The 18,759-nt window shown below is 35.1% G+C and overlaps 2 protein-coding genes across 3 annotated transcripts; both read right to left on the reverse strand.

Annotated features, from left to right (window-relative positions):
- Nucleotides 1–1,404: 1,404 nt before the first annotated feature.
- Nucleotides 1,405–9,308, reverse strand: LOC102229824 (membrane cofactor protein-like). The gene is made up of 9 exons (XM_023334422.1): nt 9,222–9,308; nt 8,565–8,664; nt 8,290–8,478; nt 7,457–7,556; nt 7,305–7,378; nt 7,046–7,225; nt 5,056–5,235; nt 4,479–4,520; nt 1,405–2,750 (listed from the first exon to the last, which is right to left on the reverse strand). Exons 1-9 carry the CDS (start codon nt 9,231–9,233, stop codon nt 2,710–2,712), a joined length of 918 nt encoding a protein of 305 aa, XP_023190190.1. The 5' UTR covers nt 9,234–9,308; the 3' UTR covers nt 1,405–2,709.
- Nucleotides 9,309–10,870: 1,562 nt separating this feature from the next.
- Nucleotides 10,871–18,728, reverse strand: LOC106700284 (C4b-binding protein alpha chain-like). Of its 2 annotated transcripts, XM_023331137.1 has the most exons (9): nt 18,144–18,728; nt 17,779–17,860; nt 17,504–17,692; nt 17,192–17,291; nt 15,779–15,852; nt 15,524–15,703; nt 15,243–15,422; nt 14,821–14,862; nt 12,880–13,018 (listed from the first exon to the last, which is right to left on the reverse strand). In XM_023331137.1, exons 2-9 carry the CDS (start codon nt 17,828–17,830, stop codon nt 12,927–12,929), a joined length of 909 nt encoding a protein of 302 aa, XP_023186905.1. In that variant the 5' UTR covers nt 17,831–17,860; nt 18,144–18,728; the 3' UTR covers nt 12,880–12,926. The 2 variants fall into 2 exon arrangements, with proteins under 2 accessions (XP_023186910.1, XP_023186905.1); XM_023331142.1 differs by lacking the exon at nt 12,880–13,018 and adding an exon at nt 10,871–11,670 and having other exon boundaries at nt 17,779–18,728.
- Nucleotides 18,729–18,759: the final 31 nt, after the last annotated feature.

The raw sequence follows: 18,759 nt of genomic DNA on the forward strand, positions 1-18,759 counted from the left end.
ATGATTGGTCAATGTAACCACACTCATAAATCCCATTCCAGCAGTAGAAATTGTTAATTCAGAAGAACTGTACCATACTTCTTAATGTTATCTGTAAATGGTAAAAGAGGTAGCTAGTTTGCTAGATAAATTATTTTTTAGTTTGTCTCTCACATGCAATTTACAATTTTGTAACATGACAAAAATATAAATTTGTGCTCTATATAAAATTGTTGGTGGTTTATTTTAATCTTGCAAAAAAGCCTAACATGACTTCTAACAAGTGAAGACAAATTGAAGGTTTGCAGCCAACATCACTGAAACATGAAACTCTCTCTTTCTCAAATGAGTCTTTCATGTTGGCATCATCCATGTTGAGGTTTAGGACAGTTGCTGTATTTAAAAAATAATGGAAGAACTTCCAGGTACTACAGCCTCTGTTTTCCAGTTTGAACTCTCCTTGAGCAGTCCAAGCAAGTCTAAGTCTGCTAAGAAGAAAGAGGGCAAAGACACTCAAAGGATCTGAGACAGTAATCAAATGAAAACAATATATTTATGGGGAAGCAAATAGTAAATTACAAGAATATTTAATCAACTAGGATGATTTGATATAAAGAGGATTTAATGGAGTTGTTGAACAATAACTCCCCAAATCTAGTGGAACATAAAGTCTAGCCATTGTGACATTTACAGTTGAGCCCTACTTTTTGTACTAATACAAAATATCCTAAATTTTGTTTTACATGTAAGTTACTATCAACACGGTTTTTTAAAAATGTTTGTAAAATCATTTCCAACTGCGTATAGCAGTTTTTAAATATTTTCTCCTGAATTTAATAAAGTTCTGTAATCGGTGAATAAGATACACTTAAGAAATTTAGAAACCATGGTGATGACGCTAATATACATAAGAAAAAGTATAGATCTAAGAACCAATCCTTGAGGTACTCCACAACTGATATTGTGCAAAGCAGATATTAACTTCTACAAACTGTTCTCTGTCCTTTAGGTAACTTCTAACCCACTCATGTGCCAATTGTCTGATTCCATATTTGTACAATAGCTTCTTCCCTTTTATAAATACAACTAACATTTTCAGGGTGCTTTCTGTATTTACCCAGGTTATCTTTCACAAAATATGTTTTGATGATCTGAAACGCTGAAAGAAATTATCCAAACATATCAAAAAATATATCTTTCAGGGACAAATACATTTCACAGCACCATAAACATTCCCATCTTAAAACAAAGCAAAGACTACCGAATATGAAACTATCATAGAATTGCATTGATATCTAATTAAATTGTAATAGTATTATTTTAAATTAAGCCATTTCATGGGGGAGTTTTAGTTTTCAATTCTCCCCATATTCTACGAGTGTTCTTACATACACAATAAACCATCAAAGATGTAACACTCATAAATGAAGGATGTAAACGGATTTATTGCTTTGTTCATTTTCCAAACTGAAAAATTCATAACAAGATATGAGCAAGCCCCAGTCAATATATACAATACCAAGCAATAAGTACAACTGGATTTCTTTTTTATTTAATACATTTCCTTAAATAGGAAAGGGAAATGCAGGTTTCATTTCTCTGCTCAAAATACAGCAAAAAACTTTTTTTTAAATATATTTCAAAAATAAAAGGCAGAACCAGTGCAATATTTAGAGTGGTTTTCAAATATACCTGTGTGATCCAGGTTAATTCCAGTGTTTAGATGGTTGAGATATTACTCTTTAACTCCTTGATATTAAATATTTTTAAAGGGGCAGTATTGTGTATTTTTCAGGTACATAGAACCATTTAATATCTAATTCAAGGAACTATATAACCTTCAGTTCTTGTAAAAAATATGGCATATATCACATGACTTAAAATAAATTTGACTTTGCAGCTTTATGCCACGAGAGATTAATGGATTTCATAAACATGCATGAAAGAATAAAGGCAACACTTCAGGTATGTTTTTGATGAGGGAATTACATTATAGAATGACATAAAGTTAAAAAAATGTTGGTTTTACATGATACTGTCCCCTTATAAAAATGCAGCAATAAATAAAACCTGAATTACCGTAATTTGACATTCTATGCAATATGTAGTTCTATCCAGTAATATAGTGCTACGATTGGCTAAGAAATGAATTAACATAAAGAATATTTAAGAACATACATTACAAAAAAACAATACTTAATATCTTTTCATTCAGGCACATCAAGGATGGCATTTATATTTGTTCAGGCACTATGGATTATCCAGCAATTCATTCTGTTTTCTTCAGTCTGGACCTTTAAGACTGACTGGTTGATCAGCTATTCGAAACACAAAACTCATGATTCATTTCATATTAATGAAAATATTTCTGTAACAAATAAAACCTTATGAGCAGCAATCTTACTATGTGAAGCTACAAACTAAAATAATACATAAACTAGACTCTTAGAATAGCAACTTGCTATATATATATATATAAATTTAAAACATCTTTCAAACATCTTAATTGCACATGCTTAGGACAACTTGTAAATCTGACTACCAAGGCTATGCTTGATGCTGAACTGCTTATATCTAGAATGAATCAAACAGGGACAGAACTTAATCTACTTCTGTCCCAGGATGCCGCTTTGAATCAAGTTCCCAAAAAATGACAAAGACTGCACAGCACATGAAGGGCAGGTACATCCCTGATCAGTCAGAAGAAGACCTCCACTCGAGATGATACGCTTACATCCAGTAATTTTGAACAAACATGACTGTGATGCTTACTGTGAAAAAAGAAAACAAACAAGACTCTTTAAACAACTTTTAGACAACTAGTAAGGCAATGTTTAAACTCGTAAAACAGCCATTTTCAACAGGAATAATGAGGAAGAGGGAAAAAAAAAACATCAAGCAGCATGAACAACAACTTTTATAAATGCATCTACTGGCAGTATTTTTATTTTAAGATTCATTTCAAAGGGGATCTACTATATATTATACTTTCATTTGGGTCTCAACTGTTTCTAAAAGCAGCCCCCAAAAAACCCAAAATGAACCAAGTTAATTATTTTTGATGTCTGGAAAATGAGTCGTTTCAAAACCCTGATGATTGTTGAGTCACAAGTGATGGGCAGTGGACCGTTACCTAGCAACCCAAGTGGAGCACAAGCACATTTGGTGAGCTGTAAAATGGCTGTTGGAAAGGACAAGTGTTTTGTTGTTGACTTGCCACTCAGAAACAACTTGCTACATTCTTGTTGGTTACGAAGGATGCTCTTCTGCTTTTCAAAGTACTGTTGTATAATTGCTCATCTGTTTGCAGTCATTTTCACGTGCGAGTGTAAATATTGAGTCAGGGGGACATGGATGGAAGCAACTTATTTGTATTCAGAGTGACAACATGCCCTAAAGCAGCTCATTATCCCTGGAGCTGTAAATAGGCAGAACAGAGGAGAAGAATGATTTTCCGTAAAAAAATATATGAACATGTTTTTTATAGCACGTAGCCCATAGACCTATCCTAAGCTGTTCAAGGAAGCATAGTAGGTCACCTTGATGGTCTTTCTGTTCTTATTGGTCAACAATAGTTTTTGTTCCTGAAATTCTTCCACTGATACCATTTAACAACATTTAAGGCATTCCATAGAAGTCAGCACCTGACATGTGCCAGGACAATTTGCTCTAGAAAAGGAGCCAAAAAGGCTTTGCTGCAGATCCTGCACCAGGGACCCCTAGTTAGACTATGTACCAATGCTGATATTAAATACATTAATCATTAAAGTCTAAACATATCAAATGACCTGAAGTTTGAACTCTCTGAAGCTAAAGATGTGGCCAAAGCAACACACGCCAACAAATGCTTCAATGCACCACTAAATACATCCTTCTTTTACTAACAGCTGATCACTAAAAGCACAAATCCCAAAAGCAAATTCAACCCAGGCATTCTAAAAATGATAATAAGCATTAAGTCACAGCTTCATTTTCAGTCGTTTGATAGCAAGAAATTGTTGATAATTTTAGAAGAAGCTCGTCTTCACAGCCAGTCTAGTTTGTCATCAATATCTAACATCTTTGTCCAAACAGGAAACAAAGGACGTCAGCCAAACACAAACATAGAAAAGTTGTCTAAAACTTATCTTAAAACATTCAAACTTGGTGTGGGAAAAGTCTGAACTCATGCGTATGTGAAAGGAAACCTTAAGCTGTGGTTTTCTTAATGCAGAAAACCTGATAAGCAGACTTGTGAAAGGCTACGGCAGCTTAAACAGAGGCGTGTCTTTCTCATCACATTACTGAATTGTCTGAAATGGTTGATTATAAAACATGTTTTAAAATTCATAATTTCTGCTCTGCAGTCTGTTTATTAAAAAAAAGTTTTGTTTTTACATCTAGGCTAATTAAAAGTAGGTGGAGATTGTTAATTTGAATACATTGTAAACAAAGAACAGAAATGTAGGTATTTACTTAGCAAATTAATAATCATTATCTTAGATGAAATTGACACTCACCAAGTCCACCCAGTAATCCTCCCACAACAACATTTCCATTGCCTGTAAAATAAAATATAATAAATAAATAAAATTGAAATGATGGGAATGGATAATGGGATTATTTTTCACAAAGTGGTTCTGTCATTACAAAAAGCTATGACAAAAGTAAATCGTATAAAAATATATACAATATTTAACAAGAACTAAAAAATGTACAAGTCTATATACTGCTCCAACATTATGTACACAAGATTTCTATATATAGTGATAAGAATAATAACAATCATACATTTTATTTGGAGGCGCCTTTCAAAGCATTCAAGATCACCAAACAAAAAATACAGAAGAAAAACTATAAAACTGTAAAAGTTTATTGCTTATAAATCTGTATGTGTATGAAAGATGGCCATTCTATAGTTTCTATGATTTTAGACAAGTACAATTATAGAAAAAATAGATGCTAATTATGGAAGAAGTGAGATTTAAAGTTGTAATATTACATGTACTCCATTATCATTTTACGTAAAGCTATGAAGAGATTACTGATTATTCAGAGTTACCTAATCAATGGTGATAATTGTTATTGATGACTTACTGATGCATTCTGGAATTCTAGGATACCACTGGCTACTTATGTTGCAGGTCAGGGTATTTTGTCCGATCATTTTGTACCCAGGTTTGCAGTTATATATCACAGTAGCCATGTGCCTATGTGGAGGCCGAGAACCGTCAATATATTCTGCATTTGGAATCACAGGATCCTTACACTCAACCCCTGAAAGCAAAAAATGGAAAATGTTATACAACATACACAACTGTGCAATAGTTTTGTCAGGAATGAAAAAAATGTATAAACCAATTATAGCAAACATGTGCTAAAGATTATCCACTTTTACATATACAGTGCTGTCAAAAATTCATTGGTTGGTTTAACTTTTTTCACACTGAAATGCTCCATGACAACAACTCCAAACATACTGCCAATGCCATTAACGATTACCTTCAGGTCAGAGAAAACAGTATGGCATAAAAGTGTCTTGATTTCAACATCATTGAGTCAGATGGGATAACATAAAAAGAGAAAATGATTTTAAGAGGACTACATTCACAGACAATCTGTGGGTTGGTTCACCAAGATTTATTAGCCAAGTTCCTTCCGAATCTGTGTGCAAGTGTACATTTAAAAGGAAAGGGTGGCCATACCAAATGTCAATTTTATTTAGAATTTTCTTTTGTTTGTTATATTTTAACACTTCAGTTTTCGAAAGCATCAATTATTTCTGTCAATTTTCCACATTTGCCAGAAACATTTGCACAGTACTGACAGATACAACTGAAAAGGCTATAAGAAACAGGTAACTTTTATCATCTCACATTAAATTAGACTAAACTTTCCTTGATCTAGGTCAGCCAGGTTCAATTACAACCTTTAAGTTAAATGGACGTCCTTTAAGGGAACACCTCAAACACACTGCTTCCTGGTGAGACATCTTTGGGGAAAAAGTTTTAAAAAATTATTCAAAATTGCATACAAAGAAGCAGAGCCCTCCATACATCTGGGTCTTAACGGGGTCCAACTTCCAGATGCCTGAAGGTGCCACTCATTGGTTCAAAGAATTAAATGGAGCAGAAACACCCATTAGGGAAGGAAATAGGTTCTGTGATCCAGAGATGAACATGTTTTTGTGCAAAAAGAAATCAATCCCAGAACAAGCGCTAACGACCTTACAAAGAGAAAGAAGCCAGTACTCCAAAGGCAACATAAAGAGCAAGATTACAGTTTGTAATTGCACTCAGAGAAGAACACTTTAATTTGGGAGAAATAATCTGTCTTTAACCATGATGGTTAAACAATGGTATAACAATGGTAACATTTGAAAAATAAAAAAAGGAAGTTTTCAACTCTAACAACACCATCCCAACTGTGGAGTACAAAGGTGACAATATCACTTATGTGTGTTTTGTTGCAGGTGGGACTGGTGCACTTCACAGAATAAAACACATCATGAGGAAACAACATGGAAATATTGATGCCACTTTTCAAGACATCAGCCAAGAAGTTAAATCTTGGTCACAAATGCGTCTTCCAATTTTTCACCTTGTGAACCAAAATAGTTGAGGAAAAATACTGTCAAACCTTTGGAATGGCCATCACAATATGGACCAACAAAAAACTGCTCTAAAAAAAGTATGTAAGCAAAATGGATTACAAACCTGACCCAGTTAAACCAGTTTTGTCAGAAAAGATGGGCCCAAATTGAAGCAAACTATTGTGAGAGGCTTGTAGAAAAATACCCAAAATGTTTCACCAAAGTAATATAGTTAAAAGCAAAAATCTAAATACTAAATTCAGCATAAATGTATATGAATTTTAATAAAGTAAAAAGAAAAAAGTTCTAATATTTAGCAAAAATAAAGGTAAATAATAAATAATTTGGTAATCCTAAGTCCCCTAAAACAGGAATGGTTCAGTCAGATTTAACATCATAGTGTGAAAAAAAAATTGTTACCCGTCTTTATATACAATGCATACAGAAAATTTCAAGTGATGATGAACGTTTAGATGACAAGATTAAAATACTTACAGACGCATGACGGAGGAGAAGGTTTGAACTTTTCATTTTCCTCACAGATTAATTGTCGTAATCCATTGAGTGTATAACCTTTGTTGCAGGAATACTCGACAACGTCTCTGTATGCATAATCTTCCTTTAGTGCTACGAATGTACCATTTGCAATACTACTTGGCTGAAGACACTTAACAACTAGAAAACAAATTTCCTATTAGACAAAAAAACACAACTTACATTTCTAATAAGATCAGTAAGAACAAATGTCACCAACCTTCACATGTCGGCAACCTGGCCGACCATCCTTGGATTTCACATTTGATTTCACTTTTACCAACTAATATATGACTAATAAAAAAAACAAACAATAGAATAAGATGAACATTTCATTCAACTCTGAACACAAGCTATTTTTCTTCTACTAACCCTATGTTACAAGTGATCAACGCTTTATCCCCAAACTGCACTCCTTCAGGGTAGGAAACTTGTCCATTAGTCACTTCACCAAGAGATCCACAGCTCTTCCCTGGAATAGAAAGACACAAGCATTACATTTGTCTTTTATAAACTACAAGACAATATATGAATATCTTAAAACAGTCATTAATTATCTGATGATTAAAAGATGTTGCACTTTGGTAAGCACATGTCTGTTGTCTGTTAAGCATTTAAGAACCCCACATCCAGTTGAAATTAAAACTGAAATTGTCTAGAGACCAAACATTAAATAAAATAGCACTTGTCAACAAATGTACATTTGGTCTGTAAATGAAAAACCAAAATACAAATTTTAAATGCATAGAGTGATGTGGAATATTAAATATAAAACTGTTGACTTATTAACAGTCAATGTAAAACCAGTGATAATACTAGATTGTTGTCTTAAAGAAAATAAGGAAGTAGGGAAAACAGTCTGGAAAATCAAACATTTGTTCTACACTCAATTTTCTTTTTCTTCATACTTTTCAAGAATGCAGATGAACTCACTATAAAATAATCCTGTGTAAACTTAACAATTTTAGATAAATTTGATTCTTAAACAGTCCTTTAAATAACCAACAAATTTTTTTTTGAATAAAATACCAACTTCAGCATCATTAACAAGGAGTGTATGCACATAATTCCTTGCTAGCCTTACACTGGGGAGATTTTGAGTACTTGTGACGCTCCCTCACACAGTAGCACCCTGGGCAGTGAGCCATATTGCAAAAAATGCTACTGAAAGTACATTAAGAACTTAGCTAAGAAAGCATATTCACTCTCGCAAGTCAGCTGAACAGGACTCCAAATCCCTGCAGTACACTTGATGCTTCCAGAACCTCCTGCGGATGTGTAGCCAACATCACAGACGAAGACCACAGTGGACCCATCCTCAAATGTGTCTTTAAGGATGTACTCGTCCTTTAGATGCATGTTCTGCCGTGAGGTAGGTTTGGAGCACTGCTGCCCTATAATAAAATAAATAAAACAATGGATGATTCAAACCTACGTACAGGAACAAGGTTTCCTGTTCTCTATGTGAACGCGAACACACCCTGAGCAGTCATGGCAAGGCAAAGGCTGCCAAGTAGAAAGAGTGCAGAAACACTCATGGTCAGGTTCCGGTACAGTAATCCAACGACAAAGAAACCTTTCTGGAAAAGAAGAATGCAAATATAGAAGGGAAATTAATTGTTAACTAGGATGGTGAGATAGAATGAGTCACCGCGAAAAGGTTTGTCTCTATAAAATATTAACTCAAAAGGAATGTAGCCTTTAAGTTTTCTTTAGCTTGGTCAACCCCGTAAAAACAACTGCAGGTATTTGTATTTCTCTCTCTCTCTCTCTATATATATATATATATATATATATATATATATATATATATAATACTTTTTTGTCAGAAATGTCAGTAGCTGTTCTTTAGATTTCATCACCATCAGGCTCAATACACAGCAGTTCGTCATTCAGCGACAGCATTTTATCATTAAAAATATTAATTCAGAAACAAAAAGGACCGTCACTTTTTCAATGCGACTGTTTCTTCCTTTGTCAAAACACAAGGCGTAACCCTTATAACCAGCTACATGTGTTAATCTAAGTTCATCTCAAATATTAGACTACATGCCGACGTTTACAACAAAGTCGATATTTTCAACAAGTTTAGTTCAACAAATAACCAGAGAGATTCCGTTAGATGAGAAAACAGTACCTTAGCTTTCATTCGACACAGCTGTTTGCTCAGCTTCTTATTTGGGTTTGTTGGAAGATTACATTACCAGCTTTGTGTGCATACCGCCACCTACCGTAGAATATATATATATATATGTATATATATATATATATATATATATATATATATATATATATATATATATATATATATATATATATATATATATATATATATATATATATATATATATAGGGTGACCAAACGTCCGTATTTCCCGGGACATGTCCGTATTTCACGTCCTGTCCCGGGCGTTTCGGGGTTTTTTTTAGAAAGTGAGGAAATGTCCTGTTTTTTAAATTACCTTCATTGGACCATTAAATTTACAGGCACTAGGGCACTGCGCACGGCGCTGCGTGTGACGTAATCCCTGAGCTGCGTCAGTGCGGGCAGCCCTGTTCTTAATCAGAAGATAGATAGCGTGGCTGTCAGTACGCCAACAACATGCCAAAGCGCAAATGTATGTTTACCTACTATTTACAAAAGAGTTTCCCCGCTTTCAGACACCCCCGCGCTCCAAGGTGTCCTGGTTTTCCCAAATGAAAATATGGTCACCCTCTATCTATCTATCTATCTATCTATCTATCTATCTATCTATCTATCTATCTATCTATCTATCTATCTATCTATCTATCTATCTATCTATCTATCTATCTATCTATCTATCTATCTATCTATCTATCTATCTAGTTGCACATTTTCTGTCTGTCTATCACTGTTGCTTTAAAGCAAATGCATTTTTTTTGCATTTGCTTTAAAGGTTAAAACAAATGCAATGTTTCTGAATATAGCCAGATCACGTAATTTAAAATTTCCTTGTAAGAAATCAGTAAGATCCAGCTTTAATTTCATATTTGTCAAACTAATATTTTATGTTCCTACACTTTCATACTGCAGAGAGAGTAACAGAATATGCGTAACAATTTAATTTTATCCACAAAAGCTGCATTTTATCTGTATCATGTTTTGGTGTGATAAATGATGTCATATTTTACCTTGTATATCAAAATCTGAGATGTGAAATTACTGTTTTTTCTCCTCTGCTTCTTCCAGCATCTCTGATTCACATATATTTTTTAATGAATCCTGTAAAAAGAAACTGTTATTTCATTTATTAGACAGACAAATCAATTCAAGGCAACTTGTTCATTAATCCCTTAAACTCAGAGAACTATGTGAGATGGAGAGACCCTTCTGTGCTGCACATAGTATAACTGACAATGGAATGTGGTTTTATTAGCTATTGCTTTTAAGGTACAGCCTATAAGTCCATATTCTTATTACAGCGCCCTATCAAATCATGAAGTGTAATGATCATAGAGGTTTCCGCAACACCAACAGACAAATACTATATCAAAAGATGACTGTTATTGGTGGGGCTGTGATTCAGTTGGAAGTAATTGCCTTGTAATCAGAAGGTTGTGAGTTTGAATTCAGGTTCTACTTATGTCATGACACAGAACCCCAAATGGCCTGACAACACTACATACTGGTGTAATGTGTGAGAATGTGCAGTTCAAGTTGGGTAAATATGACAAGAGTAAAAGGGTTTTGAGGAGTTGTACAAGTAAAAAAATTTAAAAAACACTTAGGTTTCTTCTTAATTTATTGAAGAACTTCAAGTTCGGTTTGATTAAAAGTATATTAACTAATATAATATAATATTATATCAGATAATATTTGAAAAAGAGAGAAAAAAGTGCAAACATTTTTTAAAAATACATTCACAAAATTCCTTTGAGATGACAGTCAATACCAGGGTTCAAATACTCAAAACAGTAAGTAGATACAATTACCGAGATAAACAACGGAAAGGTTTTAAACTGATTTTCTTTCATTCTGTATATAACTTGGTTGATTAAATTAAATATTATGCACATTCTTAATGCAAACATTCAACAAGTGGTAAATCAAGGCATTTCATTTGAAAACTAAAAATAATTTACAACATATGACTTTTTCCCTTCAGGTATATGAAACATGGCCACAGGTAAGGCACTATGAGTGTTTTAACAGTCTAATGTTTCCTTCAGTGTAAACCTTCAACACTAACAGCTTAATAAACTATAATAAATAACACATTAAAAAAGATTTTAAATACCTAAATTTCACTTAAAACAATCTGAATACAAAGACCAAGCTTTTCTCTACTGTAGTGCTGGCATATAGAAACAATGTAGAGAGTGATAATGAATGTCTTTACAGCATATCGTTACAGGATATTTTTAACTCTAAAAATCATGAAAGTTACTTGAAGCATAAAAGAGAGATTGAGGTTGAAGCGTTCATGTTCTAGTGGTAAACTTCCACTGAATTCCAGCATATGAAAGGCAGACTCCCTTAGAAATTGCTCACAGGTCATGTTGTTCTTCTTAGGGCAACATTTTTTATATCCAGTAGTTTTGAAGCAACAGGATTGGGATGGTTACTATTGAAAAAAAGAGAACAAATAAAAATAATTAAACAAGTTGTGATGTGAAAAACAAATGTGTCCTACACTTTTTAAAACCTGTAAACACAGTAGTTTAAAGTGAATTAGGGAGCAGAGATAAAAAAGAATAAAAGTCTATTAAGCTGACACAAAATTAAAACCACCAACAAGAACAACTTAAAGAAATCAAGTTGTTACAGCTGTTCATGTCAAATTATGCCCGCATTAGAATTAGAATTCAACTTTATTGTCATTACACTGTCACAAGTACAAGCAACGAGATGTAGTTTGCATCTATCCAGAAGTGCTCTACAAGATATAAATATTTATTTACAGATGTACAAGACTATGTATGTATGGACTATAAGGGGTTATAGCAAGAGATATAGATATTGTGTATAGATATAAATATGGGAGCTGTATGCACAGATTATACAGAATATACAGAATATACAAGAATGTTAGGGAATGGATTATAGATAAATAATGGCAGATAAAATTTACAGGTTGTATGTGTGTGTGTGAAGAAAACAGTCCGTGATGTGTGTGTGTGTGAAGATAGTCCATGTGTTATTGTTGTATGAGAGGATAGGGGAGTACAGTCCTTATAGTTTATGTTTTATGTCAGGAGGCGTTCAAAAGCGTGACAGCTGTGGGGAAGAAGCTGTTCCGGTGCCTGGTGGTTCTGGTCCGTAGGCTTCTGTAACGCCTCCCAGAGGGCAGGAAGGAAAAGAGTGTGTGTGCTGGGTGAGTGGAGTCCTTTGTGATTTTCCCGGCCCTTTTCAAACACCGCTTCCTGTAGATGTCCTTGATAGCAGGGAGTGGTGCCCCGGTGATATACTGGGCAGTTTTCACCACCCTCTGCAGCGCCTGCCGGTCGGAGACAGAGCAGTTCCCGTACCAAGTTGTAATACAGTTGGTGAGGATGCTCTCAATGGTGCAGCGGTAGAAGTTCGTGAGGATCTCTGAGGACAGGTGGTTCTTCCTCAGGGTCCTCATGAAGAAGAGGCGCTGATGCACCTTTGGAGCAGCTGGTCGTCCAAGTCAGGTCCTCGGAGATGTGGACTCCCAGGAACTTAAAGGTGTCCACACGCTCCACCACTGTCCCCTTAATGTGGATGGGTGGATGTGGGTCAGCGTTCCTCCTGAAGTCCACGATAAGCTCCTTGGTCTTCTTGGTGTTCAGCTGCAGGTTGTTTTTGTCGCACCACTCAGCCAGACGGTCTACCTCCTCCCTGTAAGCGGCCTCGTCATTATCTCTGATGATGATCTTGTACTTTCTTTATCATTTGAGGAAATATCTCTACGAACATGGAAGGCTTTTGCACCTGCACCATCAGTCTTGCTATAAAGAAGGAAAGTATAGAAGTATTTTGGTCAAGAGTGTGAGAGGGTCAGTGCTCTGCACACATATCTCAACTCCTGGTAGAAACTACCACTGCTTCTACCAGGCTGTTTTCCACTCCACCCCAGATTAAGGCCACATCCACTTGGAAACGATTTTAGGTGTATTTGTAGAAGTTTGCGTTTTATGCTGTGCATCCACACAGATTCAATGTCCTGGGAGACCAGAAACAAACATTTCTGAAGCTGAGTTACAGAGTGGATACATTTCAGCGTAATTTATTAGTAATCATGTGATACCACAAATGAAGTGCAGCATTTAGAAGAAACTGTTCAGTACAGCCAGTTAGTTGTCACAACCTAACCCTATTTATAGGGTTAGTTTGTAACTTTCTGCAATCCGAGCCACACCACAAGCCTCAACTTCCTCCCTTCAAAAGTAGTTTGCTGTTGGAATGCTTTCATAAAACAGAACACTCATTCTTGACTAAATGTGCCTTGTCTTTCTAATAACTTGGAGTGACTTACATCGCGATTACAGAAGAGTCCGACTGCCCTGTCCTACCAGATCTGTGTCACACTGAAATGACCATTGTGGCTTTAGAAACTACAGCTGACATCTTTTACCAAAAGTTAACACAGACTTGTCTTACAAAACTTTGTGAAATAGTTGCAAAGTCCATTTCCCTTTTTAGGATACAACAGTTTGTAGCTGGGGTACACAGGCCAATGTGATATGAACACACACCTTTTAGCCATCTAACTGTACTAAATGTATGGGAAATTTCAGAATACAAGAAATATAAGGAAGTTACCACAAATAACTATTACAGTGTACACATTTTAAAAAGACTTGGAGAACACAATAACGGATTCTTCTCAGCAGATTTTTGTTGTATGACTGAAATACTTTCGAGCGTCTTCAGCTTAGACAGCTTTGATCAACTCAGAAACCAACGTGTTCTTATAGGAGAGTTCTTCTTACTGAAATCAATATGACAAAGCTGAGGCTTTGATAGAAATAATTTGTTAAAAATCTTATACAAAAAGCCTTCAGAACAGTGTTTCACAGAAATGTCAAACATAAAAAATCCCTATCCAGACAACAAACATGGACTCCTCATAGGTTAATAAAAAAAATGTTTTACTTGATTTTTCTAGATGCTGATGAAAACACTCCCACTATTTTTACTGAGAAACATGTAGTGCTATTTAAATGTTTGACTGTTTCCTTAAAGATAGCTTAGTAATTAATACATAAGACTGGTACAACGGCACAGTGTCACAGCCATCCACCACCAGTTAGCTTAATGATAACTATGATGAATTTGCACACAATCATTATACAATATTTTCATTTTGCAACACCTATTTATTAGTGAGTGAATGTTGCAGTAAATGAGCTGTGAAATATTTGGGTGAACCCAAATATTGTGTTGGTGCATTGAAAAAGTCAGACAAAAATATGACTGGTTGATTCGCTCCAAACCAGTAGATGGAAACATTCCCATTCATTGTTTTTCGGTTTTTTTAACGAGATTTTAAAAGTTCATCAAAAATTTGCATGGGAACTGGATGTAACATAGCTTGTGATGTCTTCACAGAACATTCTGTCTGACCAGTGAAAGAACCATGAATTAACTTTGTGGCCATATCACTAAACTATCTTGTGAAATGTGAACTGGCAGTAGTCCAAAGAGAGATAATCGTTTTTTTAATTAATTAAGTGCTGTATCTGGTATGTTATTCATGCTGTCCTTCTGAGGCCATATATTTGTGGTAGGGAACAGAAACAAAACTCACCTAGTGCACCAGTAAGTAATCCCACAAGAGCATTCCCATTGCCTGAAAAGAAAGACAAAGCAAACTGATGAGAATGAAAAGAGAAAAAGAAATTACAGTAAAGAATAGTGAAGAACATTTCTTACCAGAAGCTAATTTGATACAATGTGAGGAATAAACATTGAGGATTAGCTTCTTTCCATGTAGCTAAATTTTTCTGCACTACATATCTAGATATATAAAGCAGGAAAATGTGATGTGTTCCACAGATTTTTCTGATTTCCTATTAGATGTATTTGTTTCATGACAAATTATCTAAAATAATAAAAATCTGCAAAAATGTGGCTTATAACTGCCAAACTGTGAAAACCTCAGAGTACACGTCATTTATATCAAGACAGTGGACAATGAATTACACTTGATTATTTTAATTGATAACTTACTGGTGCATTTTGGAAGACCAGGTGACCACTTGCTATCTATGTTACAAGTCACTGTAGGATTTCCAATCATTGTGTATTCAGGTTTACATTTAAATGTCACTGAAGCCCTATATTTGTGCGGTGGTCGAGAGCCAGATTCCCAAAATCCATTTATAATCACAGGATCTTTACATTCAACTCCTGAAAGTGAAAAACAGTATTTTTTATTACAATTAGAATCACATTAATGAAACTTTTAGTTATACTTTTAAAGTTGAGGGAATTAAAAAAAAAATACTTACGGACACAGGTTGGGGCAGCAGAGGAGAATTTCCCATTTTCAGAACAAAATAAGTCCCTGGTTCCACGAAGTTCAAGGTCTTTGTCGCAGGAGTACCGCACAACTTCTGCATAACTATAAAAATCCTTCTTTGGACTGAATCTCCCATTTACAATTTCAGCTGGAGTGACACATTTCACCTCTACAAAACAAAAATAATATTAATCAGACTTGGAGCACATTTCAGCTAATATGAGTGAACACAAAGATCACTGACCATCACATGTTGGCACTCTCCCCATCCATCCCTGGACCTCACATCTGAGTACCGACTGCCCAACTAGCATGTAACTAGTAAAGGAAAAAGAAAAGGTAAATACATTTAATCTAGCAAGTGCATTTACCAACGACAACAGGCAAGTAAACCTAGATTGAACAGGCATTTAATTTCAATCTAGGTTGAAATTATTCACCTTTTAAAATCCCACATCATCAGAAATACAACAATTGATTCATTATAGTGTTTTTACTCAACAAAACCGTGAAGAAATACGAAAGCTGTATAAAACAACACAGAGTGAGACACATATTCACACACAAAACTAACAACCATGTGTACAAAGACCAAAGGGCAATTTGGAGAGACCAGTTAACCAAACAGTCATGTTTCTGGTTTGCGGGAAGAAGTTGGAGTACCAAAGGAGAAAATGCTAAAAAAAAATCCCAGGCTGGAATCCCAAGACCTGGGATTCTGTCCAATGGTTCATACCGGCTAGAATCCCAGGACTTTTTTTTATTGCGAGGGAACAGTGCTAACCACAGCCCAAGAAGATGAACAGTATTTTAAAAAAGTACAGGCTATTTATCTACTACACAAACTAGAGTCTAGGAATTGCAAAAGATCTGACAGTGGAAAAATTGTTTGAACAAAAAACAACAACTGTAGTTGACGCTTTATGGCAATTTGTCATAGCAATTTTCTTTCTAATACACAGTAAACATAAAGAAAACAACAAACTGATGCTTTTTTCAGCGAAAGTTCTTAAAAAAGGAAGTGTGGGAATAGAGTTTCTACACATTTTTCATGAATGGACAAAAAGTAGCAAAAACCGGTGGATGGACTGATACATACATCCTGTTCCACCCTTTTCAGAGTTATCCTGTTACCATAGGAACCCAGTAAAAAATGGATCAGAACCAAAAACAACAAATTCTAGAAGAAAGTTTCTTGGAGAGACATGACCTTAGAATAACTTTTGGATAGCAATGGTGAGTGCAGCAGTTATTCAAAGCATACACGTTAAGATACCAACACAAACCCTATGTGAAGCCCAGTCATTGTGGTTTGCTACACAGCACCAAATCTACAAGAAAATGTGCAGAAATGCAAATAATATAGGAACGGCATTAAATTCCACCATGTTCAGATCTTCACCTGACTGTAAAGCTGAATTAGCACTTTAACAGATCAAACCTACATTTGTTAAACCATGTTTAAATGAATGTTTGACAATGTAAATTAACTAAAATAACACTGTGAGGCAAGAGTGGGGGAAAATTTACATGGTTACATAAAGACTAATAAGATCAAAAGTAAGATGATCACTCCCAATTTATTGCGACTAGATGTGGCTTTACACTCTGATAAATTAGAACATAAAACCTTAGAAGTTGCCATTGTGCGACTTACCCTGATCTACAAGTGACCACAGCTGTATCACCAAACTCAGTCCCATCTTTATATTCAATATCACCTTTATTGACATCTGGAAGAGCGCCACAGTTCCTCCCTGGAACAACACAATTACCTGGAATTACACTCATCCAGAATAAATACATGTACATTTCAAATAGAATGATTTTTATAACTGTAAAACACTTTACAACAGAGTTACAGTTTGTTAGTAGCATTTTAAAGAAACTAACATTTTTAACTGGAAGTGCAACAACGCTACAACTGTAATTGCAGAAGTATAAGGAGCAATTAGTGGACAATATTCACTCTCGCATTTCAGCTGCAGAGTGCTCCATGCGCCAGCTGAGCATGTGATCCGTGGAGACCCTCCAGCAGATGTGTAGCCGGGAGCACAGCTAAAAGAGACACTGGCCCCATCTTCAAATGTGCTCTTTGTAATGTACTCATCCTTCAAATGCATGTGTGATCCTCCAGTGGGTTTGGAACATTGCTGAGCTAGAAAACATTTTTTCCAAAAATTCAATACATTTAGTTGAGAAGTCAGAACTGAATGCATAGTTATTACTTTAGTTTGAACTCACCTAGACAAGTGATGACAAGGCCAAAACTACTCAGCAGAAAGAGGACATTCATGATAACGTTCAGAAACACTACAGCTCTTTTCTGGAAAAGAAAAACGTAAACCGTGACGTACCTACATTTGTTAAACCAAAACCATGCAAATCTAAAGAGACTTTGTGCTGAACTACATTTTCCATGTGTCCACTTGAATGATGTTATTCGTAGTTAAACGTTTAGATTCAGGTTCAGTTAGATATGTAAAAAGAAGCTACCGTTACATCGACAACCGCTACAAATTTGTAAGTAGAGTTATCCAAGTCATACTTATAGAAGAAAGGCGTTAGAAAGCTAATTATGTGAAGAAATATATTATTTTATCTGTTACCTTTTTGCCTCCTTATCTTTTAGATAAGTGTGCCTCTTCGAATTTTACCGCCCACCGGAAACACGTCATCATCTACGCAGCAGGAGGAATTGTTTTGGGGTGTTTTTTTACGAAAACAACCAGACTCTTCAAATTAATAAAATTGTAACTTATTTCACTGGTTACATTAAAAATAAACGTATGGATTGTATTGATTCCTTACAGTCTGAGTAGTTCAATAATTGATTTCTGTAAATTCTGATGTAATTGAGTTTCTCAGAAAATGTTTTTAGACAAGACAAAGGAAAGACTCTTAGTACGTGTCGCCAACACGACAAAAAGGAAGAGCTTAAATTCTTGTCTACTGACAATCTTGATTGGGACATCCTCCTGTCAAAGATCTTTTACCAGAATTATTTGATTAGAGAATACACTAATCTCATGTGCTCTCTAGACTTTGCACAAGACCAATCTATCTGCACTTGGATGTTTTCACATCACTTTTCATGAAGAACCAAGCAATTGGTAGCCAGTCTGAAAGGGATGGGGCTAATCTATTGGGTTAATAGTTGAAACTTGGAATAGCATCTATTTGTGCTTCAAAGACAATAAAGCAAGTTAGGGTAAGAACTCAACA

The sequence above is a fragment of the Xiphophorus maculatus genome, chromosome 1, assembly GCF_002775205.1.
Source record: "Xiphophorus maculatus strain JP 163 A chromosome 1, X_maculatus-5.0-male, whole genome shotgun sequence".
In the NCBI taxonomy this organism is placed as follows: domain Eukaryota; kingdom Metazoa; phylum Chordata; class Actinopteri; order Cyprinodontiformes; family Poeciliidae; genus Xiphophorus; species Xiphophorus maculatus.